Raw genomic sequence first — 19,111 nt, forward strand, 5'->3', positions numbered from 1 at the left:
GTAATTTAATCGTAACACGATTATTTTGACATCTGGAATTTGAAGCATTACAAGTTACAACCAGCTTCATTAAGAGGAAGGAAAGTAGTATTGTGCTGTGAGAAAAGAATATTTGAAATGGAAACGGGGCCAAGAACAGGACACTCGTCTGATCTCTTCGTCATTTTCTCACTGTTAGACAAGAAAGGTGCACTCGTGGAAGCGTTGCAACAGTTTATAGTAAGTTGCAGAGTTCATGCGCGAACCATACCAGACATACTTGCATGGCTGTAATCTGTGATTTTTGAACGTCCATGCAATTCCATAGCTAGTAGCTAGCTACATAGATTGTCATGTAGTGTATGGAATACATCACCTCCATGCACTGAAAAACAGCCGGCTTGGCTGTAAAAAGAGGTTGCATCCTTGAAAGTCACTGGCAGCCATATCTGGAGTGACCAAGTATGCTGGTCATGTTCATTAATAGCTACAGCTATAAGGTCACGTTGGTATTAGCTAACTAGCTAAAGTTGTGAAGCCGTACTTCAAAGAATTTACTGTAGCAGTATGGTAGTTATTACCTAGTAGTTAACTACCACAGTCCAGCAAGGTGTTCCTTTGTCTAAAAAGAAGTGGCAAATGGCAAATGCAGCAAAATCAATTAAGTGAAAATTTAATACGAAATGTGCAATGTTGGCATTATGTGGTGAGCTTATGTAAGCTGTATATGACACCATATACATCAAAGTAACTACTAGTCTTTTACGATATAAGGCAGTATATCACAACAGCTGCTGCATGTCGCACAATTAAGTTGGAACACACATATACATGCATGATATTATGAGTACATCCATCATTGTATGTATTGATTCACAAAACTATATAATGTAGAAATCCTCCATGCATACAAACATAGCTTGGCTATAAAAAGGGCATGTCCATGAAAGTAAAATCTGGCAACAGAAAGAGCTGATATTTTATTAAGATATTCTACTCTTGTTGTGACATAATAAATTATAATATGATGATCCTTATCATTGACTCGTGTTCTATTCAGTCTTGCTGCATTCCTTCTATGAGTGATGGTATATCTGCATTTTCTGTACACAAGTACAGCAGTGCTTTAACTACTGATATACCATTTTTCCAATTATGACATCACATTACGACAGATTCCATTATTGCACGAGGAGTGCGTGACAAGAGGCTAATACAACATGAAGCAAAACTGAGTGCTGTATTTGCCTCGAGACATGCACCCCCCCCCCCTCCCCCCCTTCGAGCAGTGGCAATTCTAGACCTGACCTACGGGGGGGGCAAGTAGGGCACAGCATGACTATTGTTGATGACTGTAATAATAGTAGAATGGGGAAGCCCCAGAAATCTGAAGGATTTTTTGAAAGTTTGAAAACAGCCTAAAATTTATGCTAAAAACATGAAAATGCTAATAATAATGCCAATCTATACTGCAACTTTTCCCCAAGATTTTTCAAAACTTATTTTTCAGGGTTGGGGGGTCATGGTCCCTTTGAATTGCCTATGCCTGTATTATCCATTGGCAAGCATAGATAGTACTTTAAGTATTATTGGGGCGAGCCTGAGTGAGCCCCACACTAGCAAGAGAGGTGTAAGTCATCGTCCATTGTACGACAATTTACGATCAAATATGAAAAACTGTCGGTCATTGTTCATTACATAGTAACTTCACGATTAAATGCGAAAAACAAACTTTACAAGTTCTTTAGTGTCACACAAGGATGCAATACAGAAAATATAAATTTTAAAACCTAGCACCAAAATTCCTGGAGCCGCCCTTAGGCCTTTACTCTGAGCTTTTATGATATTACTCTATGTACTGACAGATTTTGAAGCTTGGTGTAACATAATGGTCAGTCTTTTTTATGTGAATATTCAGTCTTAACTGTACAAATGTTTATTGGATTAGCACAAAATTTGGTGTATACTATCTATGTATGTATTTAGCTAGAGATTGTGATATGGTGGAGTTTGTTACTATTGTATTTAATATTGCATGCCCAGAATGCTGATGTAAATTTGACACACATTGAGTCTCGACCATCCAAAGATAACCCCGGAAAAGAATATGACTTTTTTACCAGCTGTAGTGAATGTTCTCAGGAGAAAGCTGACCACTTGTTGGAATTACTGAAACCATTGGTGACTTCTGTTAGTGTGGAGCAATCTAAATCTACAGATGAAAGTAAATTTAATTAATGATTTTGCTACAGCTGGAATATGTGCTTGTGTGTTGTTGATGGTAGCAGTGAGGGTAGTAGTGAGGGTGGTAGTGAGGGTGGTAGTGAGGGTGGTAGGGACTGTCATGTTGTGTGTATGTGCCATAAAGCAAGTGGTATATAAATCAATTCTGTTGTCAGAATCTGATCAAATTAGTTTTTTTTTTTAAATTTCATATAATATAGACATACTTGGAAGTGGTTAGTGTACCTCCAAACTTTCAGGGATTGTATGAAATTTATCTGAAATTTATCTAAGGATAATGAAACCATATACATGTAAAAACCACGTTGTTGTTTGGTTTCTAAAGCTCCTCAGTACCACATGTAATAATAACTCATTGTCTTTTAGATTTTTGGTTTCCACGTACCATATATGACCTGGATGAATTTGCCACTCGAGTGATAGATTATGGTGATGAGTTAAACTCTGACCATCCTGTGAGAACTAAGATAATGTGTGTGCATTTGACACTAATATTTGTTGTTGTAGGGAGTTAAGGATCCTGTATACTGTAAACGAAGGAAAGAGATTGCAGATATTGCTTTCAATTACAAGCAGTATGTGTTTATAACTATTGTTCAATTTAGTACTGCATGGGGCTATATATGGTCATGTGATTATCTGTTTAGTTATAATGGACAGTGAACAAGAAGCTGCTTGCTCGTATTAAAACTGCAATTATCAAACAGTAGGGTTCCCACCAAAGTGACGTGCATGTGCCACTAAAAAAGTAGTGTCTAAAAACCATCATGGAAATATCATACATAGCAAAAATCACCTTTACGGAATAGTCTTACTCCATTCAGCATCAATTATAGCATTAAAAACAAGAAAACACATACAGGAATCCAGATATTGAATTTTTTTTTAATTGCCATACTACTGACTCAAAATTTTGTCTACCTGCCCTGCCTTCCTGACCACAGTCACAAGGCTAGAGGCCAACCGAAGCAGCACATTACCACCATTTTACGCCACAGCAACAAACTCACTGGTGGGATATGCTTTTTGTAGTTCCGACGAATGTCTGCCTTGCCATTCCTTTTATCTTCAATTAAATGGTCATCCTCTTCATGGAAACCATACCAAGGCATTAATTTTCCCTATTGACACTTTCCTTCAAGGAGTGTATTTAGACGCCATGGAACTATTTGAGGTACTTAACTGACTGTAGTAGCTAAGCTGTGCTTTAAAAAACAATTACCACACCCCCTTCAAATGATCAGAATGCACCACAACAACAACCTAGCTCCATAGGAAAACAAGGCATTGCGTCACGTCCATTAGTTTTATCTACTGCATAGCTGAGTGGCAAGATTGAGATACTCTAATACAGCAGTCACAGCCACACGTGTATTTCATAGCTATGCTCTAACCAAAAGTTTACAAACTAGTGCAATAATTCCAAGTAGGGATTTTCCCACATTACTACAATGCCAAGTAGCTAGGAATTTTTTCTCATAACTTACCATCATCTCTTGTTTCACTGCTTTTTATCGCTGGAACCCTACTTCATTTTTTAAATTAATAGTTTTTTATTGCACTATTATCTATGTTGACTTCTTCCAAGTTTCATTTTGTTAGTGAAATCTTGTGTGTCTTCAACAAAGATAGAGTCAAATGAATGACTCAGATATCATTGATGTAGCATAATGGTAAATATAGTACAAACAATATTTACCACTAATACCATACAAAACCACAATCAGTGTGATTTGTCAGTAACTTTACAATAATAAAGGATATATCGTAGCTAGTATTACACTTGTTGAGCTGGTGCTTCTTTATAGTGTTGCTTGTATAGGCTAGAGATTGGCTGTTGTATTGGAACACTAGAGGACATAGTGTATTTGTTGACTGGAGAGTTTGACATGCAATGAATAATAATACTTTCTGAGTGGCTTCTGTAAATGCTCAATGATATTAGTGTATGGAGACAAGAAGATAACTTGTATAAGAGTGCTGAGAAGATAAGAGAAAGTGAAACAGAAAGTGAAACACTTTTCCTTTGTTGGAAAGTTGAAAGCTTTTTATCACTTAGTGCATACTGAGCATTTGTTTACTTCTTAAACAAAATACTCTAATAGAACAGTCAGTTTATTCAAAGCTGTAGCAAGGCCCAAAAAAGTGGTCAGGCTACACGTAGCATGCCAAACTGGGGGAACTGTGGGCATTCCCACAGGAACTTTTTGAAAATTTAGCCCTCTGAGAATGAATTTGGAAGCAACTCTGGCTGGAATTATCAATGCAAATTGTAGATTAGGCCACTCCAAATAAATTCTCTGTTTCCCGTCCACCGCCCGCATCTAGTTACTGTCAGCTCTAAATATTCTATTATTCCGTATTTTTCCATTATTTTCTGGTTATTCTTGCATACTAACAGACTCAGTAAAAGCCATTTTGAAACAGTGTCAGATCACGTGTCAGCAGCGCTATCAAGTTGGCATAAACTTCACGTTTGTGCTATTTTGCAACTTGAAAAGGAAGGAAAAGCTTAAACATGCTTTTATGCAGCTTTTATGGTTGTGCCAGGCAAATAATGGCTTGAAAAGCTGCCAATCTTATAATGAATAATGGAAATGAACCGTCCGCCTGCATGCAAATATGCTTGAGTCCAGGACGGGAAACAGAGAATTTATTTGGAGTGGCCTTAGTAACTGAAACCTATAGCTGACTGCTCTATTGTTGACTGTTCTATTAGAGTATTGCATTGACTGCTCTATTAGAATATCTTGATGTTTAACAAAAATTCCTAGTTCCAAGTGGCTGAAAAGTAGTCCGGCCAAAACCGGACTAGCTGGACTGCTTGTTACAGCCCTGTTATTTACATCATGTGTGCTTGAAGAAAGTTCTCAACATATTCCTGGGATAGAATCCTCAACTTTAGTGAGTTTTACATACTTAACTCCTTTCTGTCATAATGTATGGCAGTTATTGTTTGCTTGTAAAGTACTCACAAGTCAGTCAGTACAACAATTATCAAACAGTATGGTAGTACTGTTCAAGTGGAGATAGTCCATAAATGACATGTACCGCCTAAAATGCTGCCTTTAAAATCATCTTAATAGAAACATTTTACACTACAAAAATTGCTTTTATGGAATAATATTAGTCCATCTGACATAAAATATAACATTAAAAAACTTACAGGCGGCTGAATATATAATTTTTTTTAAATTTCTCAAACTCTAATTTTCGTCTGCCTGCCTGCCTGCCTGCCTGCCTGCCTGCCTGCCTGCCTGCCTGCCTGCCTGCCTGCCTGCCTGCCTGCCTGCCTGCCTGCCTGCCTGCCTGCCTGCCTGCCTGCCTGCCTGCCTGCCTGCCTGCCTGCCTGCCTGCCTGCCTGCCTGCCTGCCTGCCTGCCTGCCTGCCTGCCTGCCTGCCTGCCTGCCTGCCTGCCTGCCTGCCTGCCTGACCATGGCTACAAGGTTGGAGGCCAGTGTACGGCCACCATTATATGCCACAATAACAAACTCACCAGTGGAATGTGCTTTTTGGGGCTCCAACGAGTGCATGCTCTCTGCACCTTGTATTTCCTTTTATCCTCAATCAGGCTAGTCATCATTGAGGTGTTAATTTTCCAATTTAACGCTTTCCTTGAGCAGCATATTTGGACGTCACAAAATTATTTAAAGTGCTCACGCTACTGTAAAAGATACTAGACACTCGGTAGATGCCTGTAACTTCAACAATAGGCTCAAGACCCACCCATTATTGATCAATACCAATTGAGTGTGGAGACCACATAGTTTATAGCTGTATTTATTATCACAAAAACAGCCAAGCTGTGAAAAATGGTGCAGCCTAAAAAGCTTTGGTGAAAAAGTTGTGAAATCAAAGGTGACAGCCAAGAAATGGCTTTATTGATTGGTAGATCTGCAACATTACAAATGTTTAGATTTAAGCTAGAATTTTCATTTATAAGTTAATTAATAGAACTTTGCGTGGGCGAGATCAAAAGGGAAAGTGTACTTTAAATTTCATAAAGTATACTTTAGGGCAAACAGTGCTTTATTGCCCAAAGTGTGGGATTAAAGCACTCTTTGTGGACAATAAAGCACAGTTGCCCATGTGCTCTAGTGCAGGCTAATAGCCCATGGCGCCCACGTCAGTGTGACTAATCATCCAAGCTGGTGCAAGCTGATAGCCTGCGCCGTGCTGAATGGTCAATCACCCCAGCAAATACGAGTTCTACTACTGGATTGCTTTTATATACATATCTAAATACTTCGATGATGGGTAGGAGAAGGTAACATTATTGTTATGTTTGTTAATGTAAACAGACAAGTCCTGGAGATATCACAGAAATACTTCACCATGTGTCACAATAGAATCGATTGTGGGTTGTGACCAAAACCTGTCAAAATACGCGATGAACGTCTACCATGCCAAACTATGGTGAACTACGCGTGAGAAACTAGTTTGTGTGCATTCAGGCTGTTAATAATTCGTGCAATGCATGTTACGTAATTATGAGTCCTTGTGTATGGCTGCCAGCTACCACTAGAAAGTTCACATAAATCATTTAAAGCATTGCCACAAGTGCTATATGAAAAATAAAACACGAAGCACACAGCCAAGATGCTAATAAAGCACGAGGTGAAGCACAGTGAAAATAAGTAATAGTGACCACATACTTCAGTCTTTGTAGGCTAGAGACTGATACTCTAATACAACAGTCACCCTAATAGAACAGTCACACTTGTATAGCTGTATGCTATAACAAAAAGTGATCAATATATTATTTTTAAAATGAAGTAGAGATCCAAATGATAAAAGTAATAGATGAATAATGATATTACAGCATAGCTAGGTGGGACAATCCCTACTTTGGCATTCAACAAAATAATTGTTATAACATGCCAATATAGGGATTTTCCCACCGAGCTATGCTGTAATACCATTCTTTATCTCTTATATCTCGCTACTTTTATCACTTAGATCCCTACTTCATTTTTAAATTAATATGTTTTTAAAATATACTAGTATTAGATTACAACAACCAATAATAATAACAATCACCAGTCTGTTTATATGCTATTACCTGACATCACTGCACAAGTTTATTTGTTATGTAATTCCACACAGTGTGCATGCTGTTAAGTTAGAGACCAAACTCTCACTGATAACTAAGTGTACAAGACTACTAGGCAGTCCTGATGATCTGCCTCATGGAATCAGTCTGACCAAACTGATTGTCTTTGTGTGTTAATGTGTTGGTCTCTATTGCAGGGGTCAACCTATCCCTACTGTGGAATATACAACAGAAGAGATTCAGACATGGTATAAACACATGATATAAACACTATTCATTTGGTATTATGCATGCACATTACAATACCCACCGTGTAACCGGTGATCTAGTAGCTAAAGGTCTTATTATCTTATGGTTTTAAGTCACAAATTATGTTATATTGATCTTATATTTAGTTAATTAGTGCTAAGAATTGCTTAAATATGTTGGAAAGTTTTCATTTTTGTACGTGCTCAAGATGGACACTCCAAAGAAGATGACCAAGAAGCACAATATAACACTTATACATTGTTTACTTAGTTGTATAAATAAAGTTTCCATGATGAGGAATACAGACTAATGCAGCACTCTTGTGCTGTATTTGTCTCTTGACCCAACTCTCTCATCCCTACATACATCGTAATAGTAATATTATGTGGAGATTCAAACTTCAATTAGAGTACTTGAACATGGTCTAGTGTATAAGTGATAGAGTTTAAAGTTTACTTATCTTAGAACAAATGATTACATAATTTATTATCTCTCATGGCTTGTTTCAGAACTCTGGTAGCCTTTGGCTCTAGTTATCCAACCTCCACTCAAATAATAGTACTCAGGCTGACAAGTTACCTGTGTTTTTTTTTATTTTTAGACTCTTCCCTTGCATACGTAATAAAGAATTTTAAGACTAGCTAACATCAACATTGTCAATTTGTCTGTAAAACTGTCAACTGTATCACAATCAAATCAAATCTTCAGGTTTGATGATTAGTAGGGCTTTCAGTAAAAAAATAATAGGAATCTTTGATTGCATGTCTTATGTGTACATTGTTTTTTTATTGTAAAGGAGACTGATATTCCAGGAACTCACAAAACTACACCCAACTCATGCCTGTCGTCAATACAATAGCAATTTCTCTCATCTTGTAAAGAATTGCGGATTTTGGTAAGTTGATTTTGGCTTGTTTGGTGTAATTGTAGTTCTGTTTGATTACAGTGAAGATAATATTCCCCAGTTAGAGACAGTTTCTAAATACCTTAAAAAGTGTAGTGGTTTTCAGCTTCGGCCAGTGGCTGGTCTGTTGTCATCACGAGATTTTTTATCAGCACTAGCATTCCGTGTGTTCCCTTGTACCCAGTACATCCGACACTCTTCCCAGCCATATTACACACCTGAACCTGATGTCTGTCATGAGATGATAGGACATGTGCCATTGCTTGCTGATCCTACTTTTGCTAGTTTCTCTCAGGTATATCTACTTGTTTATAGACTAACTTATGATGTGATACAGATTTACTGTAGCTGTAAAGTAATCCACACAAAAACAACCAAGCTGTGAAGAAATGGTGCGGCCTTTATAAGCTTGGGTGAAAAAGTTGTATAATCAATGGTGGCAGCCAAGAAATGGCTGCAATGATGTAAATTTTAATAATGCCTATACAGCTTGGCTGTTTTTTTATGTGGATTTCACTTCTTTTGTACTTTAAAAGGCCCAAAAACCAGCCTATGGCTGACTTTGGGGTTTGTTTATACTCATATCTCTTCTTATCTATACAGACACAATGATGATTACTGAAGACAGATATTGTATTACAATATTTGTTAATATTATTGTAATACCCTAATAGAGTGCACATTATTTTTGAGGACTTCTGATAGAATGCACATAGAATGTTCTCACTTTTCAACCGTTGGTAGATGTATGAAATTGTAAATGTTTACCAACAAGCAGATTTAGACTAGAATATTCATTTATAAAGTAGAAATTAAGTGAGACAAACAGCCAAGATAGCAATGATTAATGGTTCAGTGGTTAAGGATGTGGATGTTAGGTATGGAGGTCCCTGGTTTGAACCCTGGTAAAATTTTTTCGACATTTCTTGTGCACCTTTTTACCCCACGGTGACTGAGTATCTTGATCCACAATTTTATACTTGTTTAGTTTCTGGTTTATAACTCTGTAGCTATACCTCAATTGCTTTTTTAACCATCAAAAGGCACTCCTACGATGATCAGCCTATTGACACACTGATTTTCAAATTATTCTCATGCTCGGTTTATCCTGTAGCTGTGAGCAAAGTTTGATCTTTTGTTACACTCATAACTTTGTGGATATTTATCAGATTCATAGCAAACATATAACATTAATTCACTCTTCATTTTTGCGCCAAAGTTCGTGGCAATCAAGTTGCACGTTTGCATTTTATAACAATTGTTGAAAAGTGTGAAAATAAATTGAAGCCCCATAGACCCCTATGACTTAAGAGATAAAAGAAAAAAAATTATGTTGCAAAAAGTTAGTACAAATGTAATCAAGTTTTCTGTGTGTCCTATCCTACCTACCTACCTACCTGGAGGACAGCTATAATGGTATGCTTTAATTTGGAGAAGGGCCATGGAGCTATGCATGTGTGAAAATGCCATTTTCTTTCTTCCTGACAGTGTGGTATGCTGGCTTTCTTGGCCACATGACACACACTACCGTGTGTCTTGATTCTTAACATGTTAGCTAACTGTTGACAGTCTTGGTAGTTGTATGTCCTATTGATATTCATATAAAACTCAGTAGTTATACACTTTAAGCCCTTTTGATTTGTCTGAAGCTTGTTGGGAGACTTTTATAAGTGAAAAGTCAAGTGGAATATTTATAGTTGTATTTATGTTAGTGTTTGATGATGTAATAGTGTCATTGTGTTGCATGCAGGAAATTGGATTAGCAAGTTTAGGTGCACCTGATGACTATGTTAAAAAATTGGCAACGTTTTACTGGTTTACAATTGAGTTTGGTGTGTGCAAAGAAAATGGACAGAGGAAAGCATATGGTGCAGGACTGTTGTCTTCTTTTGGAGAACTTCAGGTAGTTATTGTATGCCCTTTTTAGTATAAGAGAAATTAAATGTGCATAGCATAGTTCTGATTTGATTAGATATTGCATCCAGATGTATATTAGAGGTCTTGAAATGTATGGTAGCCAATGGAACAAAGTGTTTAAAGCAAAATTTAATGGGGTTTATCAACTGGAAAATTGCTTTGATGGTGTAATGTCAGTACTCTACTGAATTAAGAATCAATGTGTAGACCACTGAATGTAACAACATACATCTTGGTGATGACACATGAAGTATGACTTGCACAACAATCTGGACTTATTCAGTACTTGCAAATCATTCTGTTTCACTATTGCCATGTCAGATGTGAGATCAGTTTCCATGCTACATATATAATGGCCTCTGTTGACATAGTAAAAACCTTCTATCCCAGCAAGTAACATATCCCAACAAATCACCCAGTGAAGTGATGCTTGTGTCTCTGAGAAAATAATTATATTCTCACAATTTAGATGACTGGTAACTATGTACCCCCAAAACTTTGTGTGTCAGTCCCAATGGTGCTTATGCATTTTGGAGTTGCCAGTAGGCTTCCACATGTTGCTCAATCCAATAATGGCTTCATGTCTGTACTCAAAAGGTCTGTTGTTATATTTATACATATTAAGACACGAGAAATGTGTAACTTTATGATAAAACATCAATGCAATAATTAATGAAAATTACTGACTCATTTATGTAAATGCTCTAATTGTACAGTCATTTTTAAATTGGATTCAAGTTCAGTAACTTATAGGGTTCAAAGTACATAAACACATGAGCAGTGAAGCATTTTAGAATCATGCAAGTAGAGATATCTTACATGAAATTCTTTTTGTAAGGTAATTAGTGTGACAATATAATTGGATGCATAGTACTGGGATCATGGAGGTTTGGGTTTTACCAGCCAAAAATTTCATCCCGGCAGAAACCAGCTTTACAATACCATCCTGGCACCTTAGCAGTATTGTTTAAGCCCAAAAGTGTCTTCAGTACTACCTTAAATGCTTCCAATAGATAGCTATAATTTTTTAAAATATATTATTCCATGGAATTTTCTACTGACTGACTAATTGCCTGCCTGATGTCTTCAGACAAATATAACTTGATAATGGTTAAGGCTACAGGCTTGATTTTTTCATTGTTTGACATCACTTTGTACCTAGATGTGCTTTTTGGCATACAGCAGTATGCATAATGGCCAATTAGTTCACTTTTTTCGAGTCAGTAATTGGTAGTTGGGGCATGCAAATCGTCCATATTTTTTGTGGTGGCTAGATTGATTGCAGAGGCATTTCTCCTGCTGTTCTTCATTTGCAGCGCTATGTAACAGGTTGAACATACAGTGAAACCTCAATAATAGGGCCACCTATGGGACCCATGATAAGTGGCCCTATTAGTGAGGTGGCCCTATTAGTGAGAAGCTCATTAATACAGCCATAAAACAAAGTGGCCTTATTATCAAGGTTTCGACAAACAAACACCTGGATAGTTGCTGTAACAGCAATTTACAATTGGCATAAATACTCTATGAGTTCCATCACAAGAATATTCCAAGCATAATGGCTGGTAAAAGCATGAAGTATATTGTCAGAATTTATAGGTATGGCTTTTGGCTGCGAAATTAGGTACTTAGGAGCAGCAACTTTTGCAGTGATACCTTGATTGCCTGCTCAACTGGCCCCTTTATTGAGGGAAAATTGTGTTAGCTTTACCAGTTTGGTCCTGCTGTATGTGGCCACAGGCCTGAGGTGACCCTATTAATGAAAATTAAATCAATGGAATAGTATGGAAGATACATCTGGACTTTCTGGACCTGGCCACTATAACGAGGTGGCCTTATTAATGAGGTGGCCACTAAGTGAGGTTTCACTGTAGCTGAAAGAGAAGCGTAATGGCCACTTCACTTTTGAGTCATTTCATAATTAATAGCTGCATACATGGGGCGCGGATTCAGATGAAAACATTAACTGTGGCATCATACTTTCTTTTGAAGAGGTATGCACATGTTCACTGGTCATAATAATGTTACAAAAAGTAAACAAACAAGTACGTATAAGGAACAAGTTGATGTTATGCTACTTCTAAAAACCAGGCGCCATGCAGCTAGCTATCTCATCTGGAATTAACCAATACGTTTTTGGTGTGCAATAATACATTATTAATTTATTGTAATTCTCAGATTTCGTAATTCATGAAATTCTTCAATTGCATTGCTATGCACTGTTAAGGAAGCGCTTCTTAAACAAACCGCTTTTAACAACATATTACGCACATTCTAAACTGTTTTATAGTTTGACTGTTTTGTTTTTCCCACAAATTCTCTTGACAAAGCCTCAGGGCTGCTTTTCATTTTTGTACACGTACGTATGGGATACGCCCCCCTTCCCAACTCAAAGAGATAGGCTATTCCTGGTAGTCTACGAGGCTAGAACTGTTGTTCCTCAATTGGTAACTGCCTGTAAAACCCAAAGGGAAGGCAATTCACAAAGTCTGAGAAGACTTGCCACACCCATATTTCAGACTGCCGAAAAGAAACCACTTCAGAGCAAAGTTTACCTGTGCGGAAGTTTAGTACAGCCTTCATTTTGCTTTTATTTCTTACGTAAAAGCTGCTTTCACCATTTAACAATTTTGCTCACGTGGGTGCGTACGGACAAACATAGATAGGTAGATAGGTAGATAGGTAGATAGATAGGTACACACACACACTTTTATAAAAACAATTTCAGTAAACCAGGCACGCTCCCAGTTTTAAAATTAGGAATTTTAAGTTCAATTAGGAATCATAGAATAAAAAGTAAAGAAACAAGGGAGGTTGCCTACACCTGCAGATATACTAGTGAACATTTAATCACTATACACTTCAGTCAATTCCTCATACTTGTTTGGTATTTTACACAAATTATGATTATGTTTCACTTATGTAGCATTGCTTGACAGATAAACCATCTGTATTACCATTTGAACCTGAAAAGATTGTATTACAAGACTATCCCATGTTGGAAATGCAACCAGTGTATTTTCTTGCTGACAGTTTTGCAAGTGCTCAAGAGAAGTTAAAGTAAGCCGTTACTATAATTATGATGTTTACTCTAAGAACATGATTATAGTTATGGTAGCCATGAATGGTGCAAACTGATTTAGTAATTATACAGTATGGTTGTACTAGAGTATATGTGTGACGATTAAGTATAGTCTCAGACCAAACTTATTGAATTGATAAAGCCAAAATGAACATTCCTATTTTCTTGAAAAACTATACAAGTTTTAATTTATAACAGGTGAGTTTTAAAAGTGGACCAAAGCCAATGACACTGAAATTTGAATGCATTCATGGTGTCTGACTGATTTTAATCATGGCTTGGGGCTTGTTTAGATGCATTAAGAGAGTTCATAATATTTGTAAGCCTTCATTTTTCAAACTCCATGAGTTGTTACTTTTGTGATTTTCCATGTTTCACTTAGACACTCTCTTTTTAATTTTAATCATGTGGTATATATAAGGTACTGTACAGTACTAAAACAAAATGAAGTCCCCAAATGCTGCCATCAAAATTCTAATATTTTATACTGCAGAATGCATAATTACCTACTAAACTGTTGCTTTACGGCTTTTAGAGTATCTCACTGTCATAGGTTTTGTGTTTTGCTATTTCCTGTGATAAATCCAGGTCACAATGCTCAGAATTTTGTAGTGAAACGTATTAGTAAAGCTGTCCACTCCCTTAAGCTGAACTTTTCAAATAACTTCATGGCACCTGTGTTATGTACCTGCAAGAAACTGATAGTATGAAAACTAATTCTTCAGCATAGTTCACAAAGACAAGAAGAATTTTAAAAGTAAAAACAAGCCAAATAGAGCATACATTCATTGGAACCTCAAAGGCTATGTTTGTTATTGTCATTTTATTTAACCTCTGGTTTTGACTCAGGCAGGCTGACCAAAACCATGTTTTTGGCAACTTGTTTAAAATTTCACTATAGATGCTTCTGAGAATACTAATATTATTTATTTTACCTATATCTATAATTATGTTATATACAAGCACACAAAAAATTTAGAATTTTCAACTAGAGTAGGGACCATAGCACATCGATAAAAAGTACTGAAACAAGCTGGAGTAGTGCATGATATTAAAACACAGTAAAACAATAAGAAGTATTATATCCCTACTGTGCATTTCCATTATGGTATCTTGAGCACAGTAGGGATATAACACTTCTTATTGTTTTACTGTGATTTAATATCGTGCACTACTCAGCTTGTTTCAGTACTTTTTATCGATGTGCTATGGTACCTACTCTAGTTGAAAATTCCAAATTTTTTGTGGACTTGATTGTTAACTTCTTTTGTAAAATAAAATTATGACTGGTGAACCCACACATACCGCATCAAAAGAAAGAAATGGTGCCACACACCCCAGCTATCAATTATCATCTGAAAACTGAAGTATCCATTACGCTTCGTTGTCAGCTATGTTCAACCCATTACACAGCATTACAAATCAAAAACTGTTTGAAAAGCACCTCTGCAATCAAAGTAGCCACTATGAAAGGTACAAATGATTTCCATTACGAAGGAAAGCAATCATGTGCTACCGCCAGATCGACACCTTTCGCTGTCAGCAAAGATGAATGGGACACAAAGGAGGACACTGGTAAGTCCATGAAGAATGCACTGTATGTACTACGGTATGCCAAAAGGCACGTTTCCGGCTGAAGCAACGTCGAACAGTGAAAAAATCAAGCCCATAGCCTTAGCCGTTATCAAGTTATATGCTTGTCTGAAGGCATCAGTCAGTCAGTAGAAAATTCCATTTTTTTTTTAAATTCATAGCAACTTATTGAAAACATTCCAGATCGATCTGAAGGCTTTCTTGGACTTAGTTTTACCTAACCAATACTGCTTCATCATCATCAGGGAAAAATAAGGCTGGTTTTTGGGTGATGTTTTCATGGGCCACACCTACACCTTTGTGGTCCCTACTATACAGTACTATCATACTGAATGATAATTTGCAAATCAGTGTATTTAAAAATTATTGATGATGTGGTATTGTAGACTTTGAGCTATATAGAGACAATAATCTGTAAGTATGTAGACTAATGTTCATGACTAAAATTAGCTATTTTTAGTTTCTTGTACTTGATACTTATTGTAGTAACTTTTAATTTCCTTTGTAGTTCTAGAACATTCTCTTGACTATATAAATGTGTGCTGTTTGTAATACTTTCAGAGTGTGAATTAAAGTGAATTATAATCTTATTGATGTGAACTTAGCTTTAGTAAATTAGCTACTACTAAGATATCACAGATGATAAATGAGATGTGCTGAAAGTAGTGAAACAAGAGAGACATGATCGTATACTGTATGCTATATGTGGGTAATTTCTTGGATGAATTATAACTACAAGACAAAGTATTTTCCAACATATAACTATGGCCATGTATACTTTATAGCACATCCCTACTTCACTTTTAATCATATATGTATATATATATACCGTACCGTTTAAGTAGGAATCGCCTTGAAAATTTCACGTGCCGCCCAAAATCCCACCTTTAAAAATCATCCTAGAGACATTTCACTAGAGGTGTACCGATAATCGGATCGGCTATAATATCGGCCACCAATATAGTAATTTTTACCAATATCGGATCGGTACAGAACAGCAGGAGGACCGATATTGCTACCGATATTTATACAGGACAATAGTTTGTACATAAACTGATTGTGCATTTTCTACGTTATTCATGTGGCTCTTTAGTGCCAGTGGCTTATTGTTCACTCTGAAACAAGCACTACGCCACGAGAAGCCATATAAATACACGCGATTCTAGTGTCTGTTACTGCAAAGCTTATTACAGTTTTTACAAATGAAGCAGTTATAGAGTACCTTGTAATAAAAAAAAGGGTCACGGGATAATCAAGGAAGCTTGCTGTACCAGCTTTCTCACAAGCCATTAGAATGTGGAGTGATGTAGTAACATCCATATAAAGCTTCATGGGAGTATACATAAAAATGTTTGTGGGTGCCTAATTGTCTGGATTGTACAATATAAACCCAAGCTGTATACCACCACAGGCAGAGTATGGCAATAAATACATGCGCATGTTGTTGTAGGGTAGGTAAATGTACACTTTAACTATAATGCAAATATCGGATCGAGTATCGGTTATCGGCTTCTTTTGGTGGCATCAATATCGGATATCGGTACATGCCAAAAACCCATATCGGTACACCTCTACATTTCACATGATGAAAATCACCTTTACAGAATAGTACTAGTCCATATAATGTATAAAACAGCATTAAATATAACAAAACACTTATGGGTGGCTGGATATAGAATTTTTTTTTAAATCGCCAAAATTCAAATTTTAGTCTCACTGCCTCACTGACCACAGTCGCAAAGCTAGAAGCCAAACAAAACAGTGCACGGCCACCATTTTACGCCACCATAACAAACTCACCAGTGAGATGTGCCTTTTGGGGTTCTGACAAGTGTAGGCCCTCTGCACCTTGTCTTTTCTTTTATCCTCAATCAGGCTGCTTGTCTTCTTCTTCATCCAACAAAACCATATCGAGGCATTAATTTTCCATATCAACACATTCTTTCAGCAACATATATAGATGCCACAGAATTATTTCAGAGCTGGATTTCAGAAGCGCTTCAGTCCTGGCGCTACTATAAGACTAGATATGTGCAAGCATAGTGCAAGTTCACGATAGGTTTGTGGCCACGCCCTTCAATTAAAGATCTAGGTGGACTAATAGCGATAAAATACGGAGACCACACCTCTTAACAATCTAGCTAGCTGTTTACTTAACAGTAAACAAAATGACCTCACCCCTTATATATTGCTAACTAGCTGCACATCTCTTGGCTGACTCAAGATATACTCTAATACAACAGTCATGTATGATATTCTAATAGAACAGTCACAAGTTACATTGCAGCTAGCTAGGCTGTGCTACAACAAAAGCTAAACAAACTAGTATTTTAAAAATTGTAAATTTAAAAACGAAGTAGGGATCTATGCAACAAAACAAGAGATGAATGATGTAGCTCGGTGGGAAAGTCCCTACTTTTGGCACATTAGCTATAAAAATATTATTTTGCTCAATGCCAAAATAGGGACTTTCCCACTGAGCTATGCTGTAATACCATCATTCATCTCTTGTTTCACTACTTTTTGTTGTATAGATCCCTACTTCATTTTTAAATTTACAATTTTTTAAAATACTAGTAATTTATATAGGTTAGCCAGATTTGATTTTGTAAACTGAATGCACTTAAAATGGGAGATCTTTAATGACTAACTAGCTAGTAGGGATATTAAAGATATTGTTATTTTAATGTTGCATGCTTGCTATGTTAATTCTAGCATTGTTGTTAAGTGTGAAAGACTTAATTATTTTGGAAATTCACACTAGATTAGATGGTATTTGTTATTATGTATATATAGGGCTTTTGCAGCCACCATCCCAAAGCCATTCACCTTGCATTATAATCCTTATAACCAAAGTGTGGAAGAGCTGGACAACCGGTCATTTACTAAACTGACCAGTAGCATTCAAGCTGATGTAGAAATGTTACACAAAGCACTACAAAAAATTTGAATTTATTTTTCTTTCTCAGTGTGGAAGTGGAATATATTTAGCATATTTTTATACTGTATTATTTGTCATTTATGAAACTGTAACTATGTCACTATGCTCTTCTGTTGTTAGTCTGAGATTGAATCAGTTGAGAGACTGCATGTTCTGCCACATGCCTGTGTTGTGTGCATGGGTACATTTCTGTTCCCATTTTATATGTCTTAAGCATATTTAAGTTCCAGTGTACATGCAGTAAGCTTATACGTATGAACATGATAAACAGCCATGCATGCATGCCTGTGCAGTATACAGAAATTTAACACTTCATACAACATTAGAGAGCTTAAATGCATACAATACGGAAGCTTACTATTTAGTTATTCACGAAACACTCAACATGACAGTTGCACACCATGCATATATCTGCTTTTCTTGGCCATTAGTAAAAAATGTTATGTAGTACAGTTGTAATCTTTGTTGTGCATGCTCTACTGGACTTCTTTCCCTCAACTTCAACATTTGTTTCTGTCATCCATGCTTTTGACCATGCACAGATATGCATATAGGGCTGGGACAAGCAAACTTTTGAAAGCTTTGGATACTTTTAAACCTTTGAAGGTAGTTTTACTTCACCAAAGCTTCATAATTAACCTGGCATGTCTAATAAACATTCATGTGCTTCCTGGAAGCATGACAACTAAAATTGACAAATTGTGGCATATCATTTGTAATAGAATTGTGTATACCGATCAGTTGTGATCATTAATTACTAGCATGACATAAGTAACAAAGCTTTAAGCTTTGGTATAGCTTTCTGACAAGAAGCTTAAGCTTCGGAGGTTCAGTAAAATTTGACCCTTAATGCACAAAGTGGCAATATACATGGTCCACTGCTTAAGTTGTACAATGCTTGAAATGGGTATGTAAAACAATTAAGGAAGCCATATCAGACTATGCTTTTGGTTTCAACAACAAAAAGTAATTTTATATCTCTGTATTTAGTCCCCCACATTTGATGCAAGAATAAAATTGTCCACACATGCACATGAAAATATATATCATTCCATATCACATTAAATTTACCTGTAGAAATAAGCGTGCAACCAAATACACGCTACCCATGCATGACAGGATTGTGCACCTACAATGACCACCTCTAAA

At 36.6% G+C, this 19,111-nt stretch overlaps 1 protein-coding gene across 1 annotated transcript; it reads left to right on the forward strand.

The window, feature by feature from the left end:
* Nucleotides 1-2: 2 nt before the first annotated feature.
* On the forward strand, nucleotides 3-18,087 carry LOC136261612 (phenylalanine-4-hydroxylase-like). The gene is made up of 10 exons (XM_066055639.1): nucleotides 3-219; nucleotides 2,023-2,203; nucleotides 2,590-2,678; nucleotides 2,731-2,798; nucleotides 7,474-7,524; nucleotides 8,322-8,420; nucleotides 8,472-8,724; nucleotides 10,180-10,332; nucleotides 13,273-13,406; nucleotides 17,818-18,087. The coding sequence occupies exons 1-10, from the start codon at nucleotides 118-120 to the stop codon at nucleotides 17,969-17,971; spliced, it is 1,284 nt and encodes a 427-aa protein (XP_065911711.1). The 5' UTR covers nucleotides 3-117; the 3' UTR covers nucleotides 17,972-18,087.
* The last annotated feature ends 1,024 nt before the right edge of the window (nucleotides 18,088-19,111 follow it).

This window comes from Dysidea avara, chromosome 7 (assembly GCF_963678975.1).
Source record: "Dysidea avara chromosome 7, odDysAvar1.4, whole genome shotgun sequence".
In the NCBI taxonomy this organism is placed as follows: domain Eukaryota; kingdom Metazoa; phylum Porifera; class Demospongiae; order Dictyoceratida; family Dysideidae; genus Dysidea; species Dysidea avara.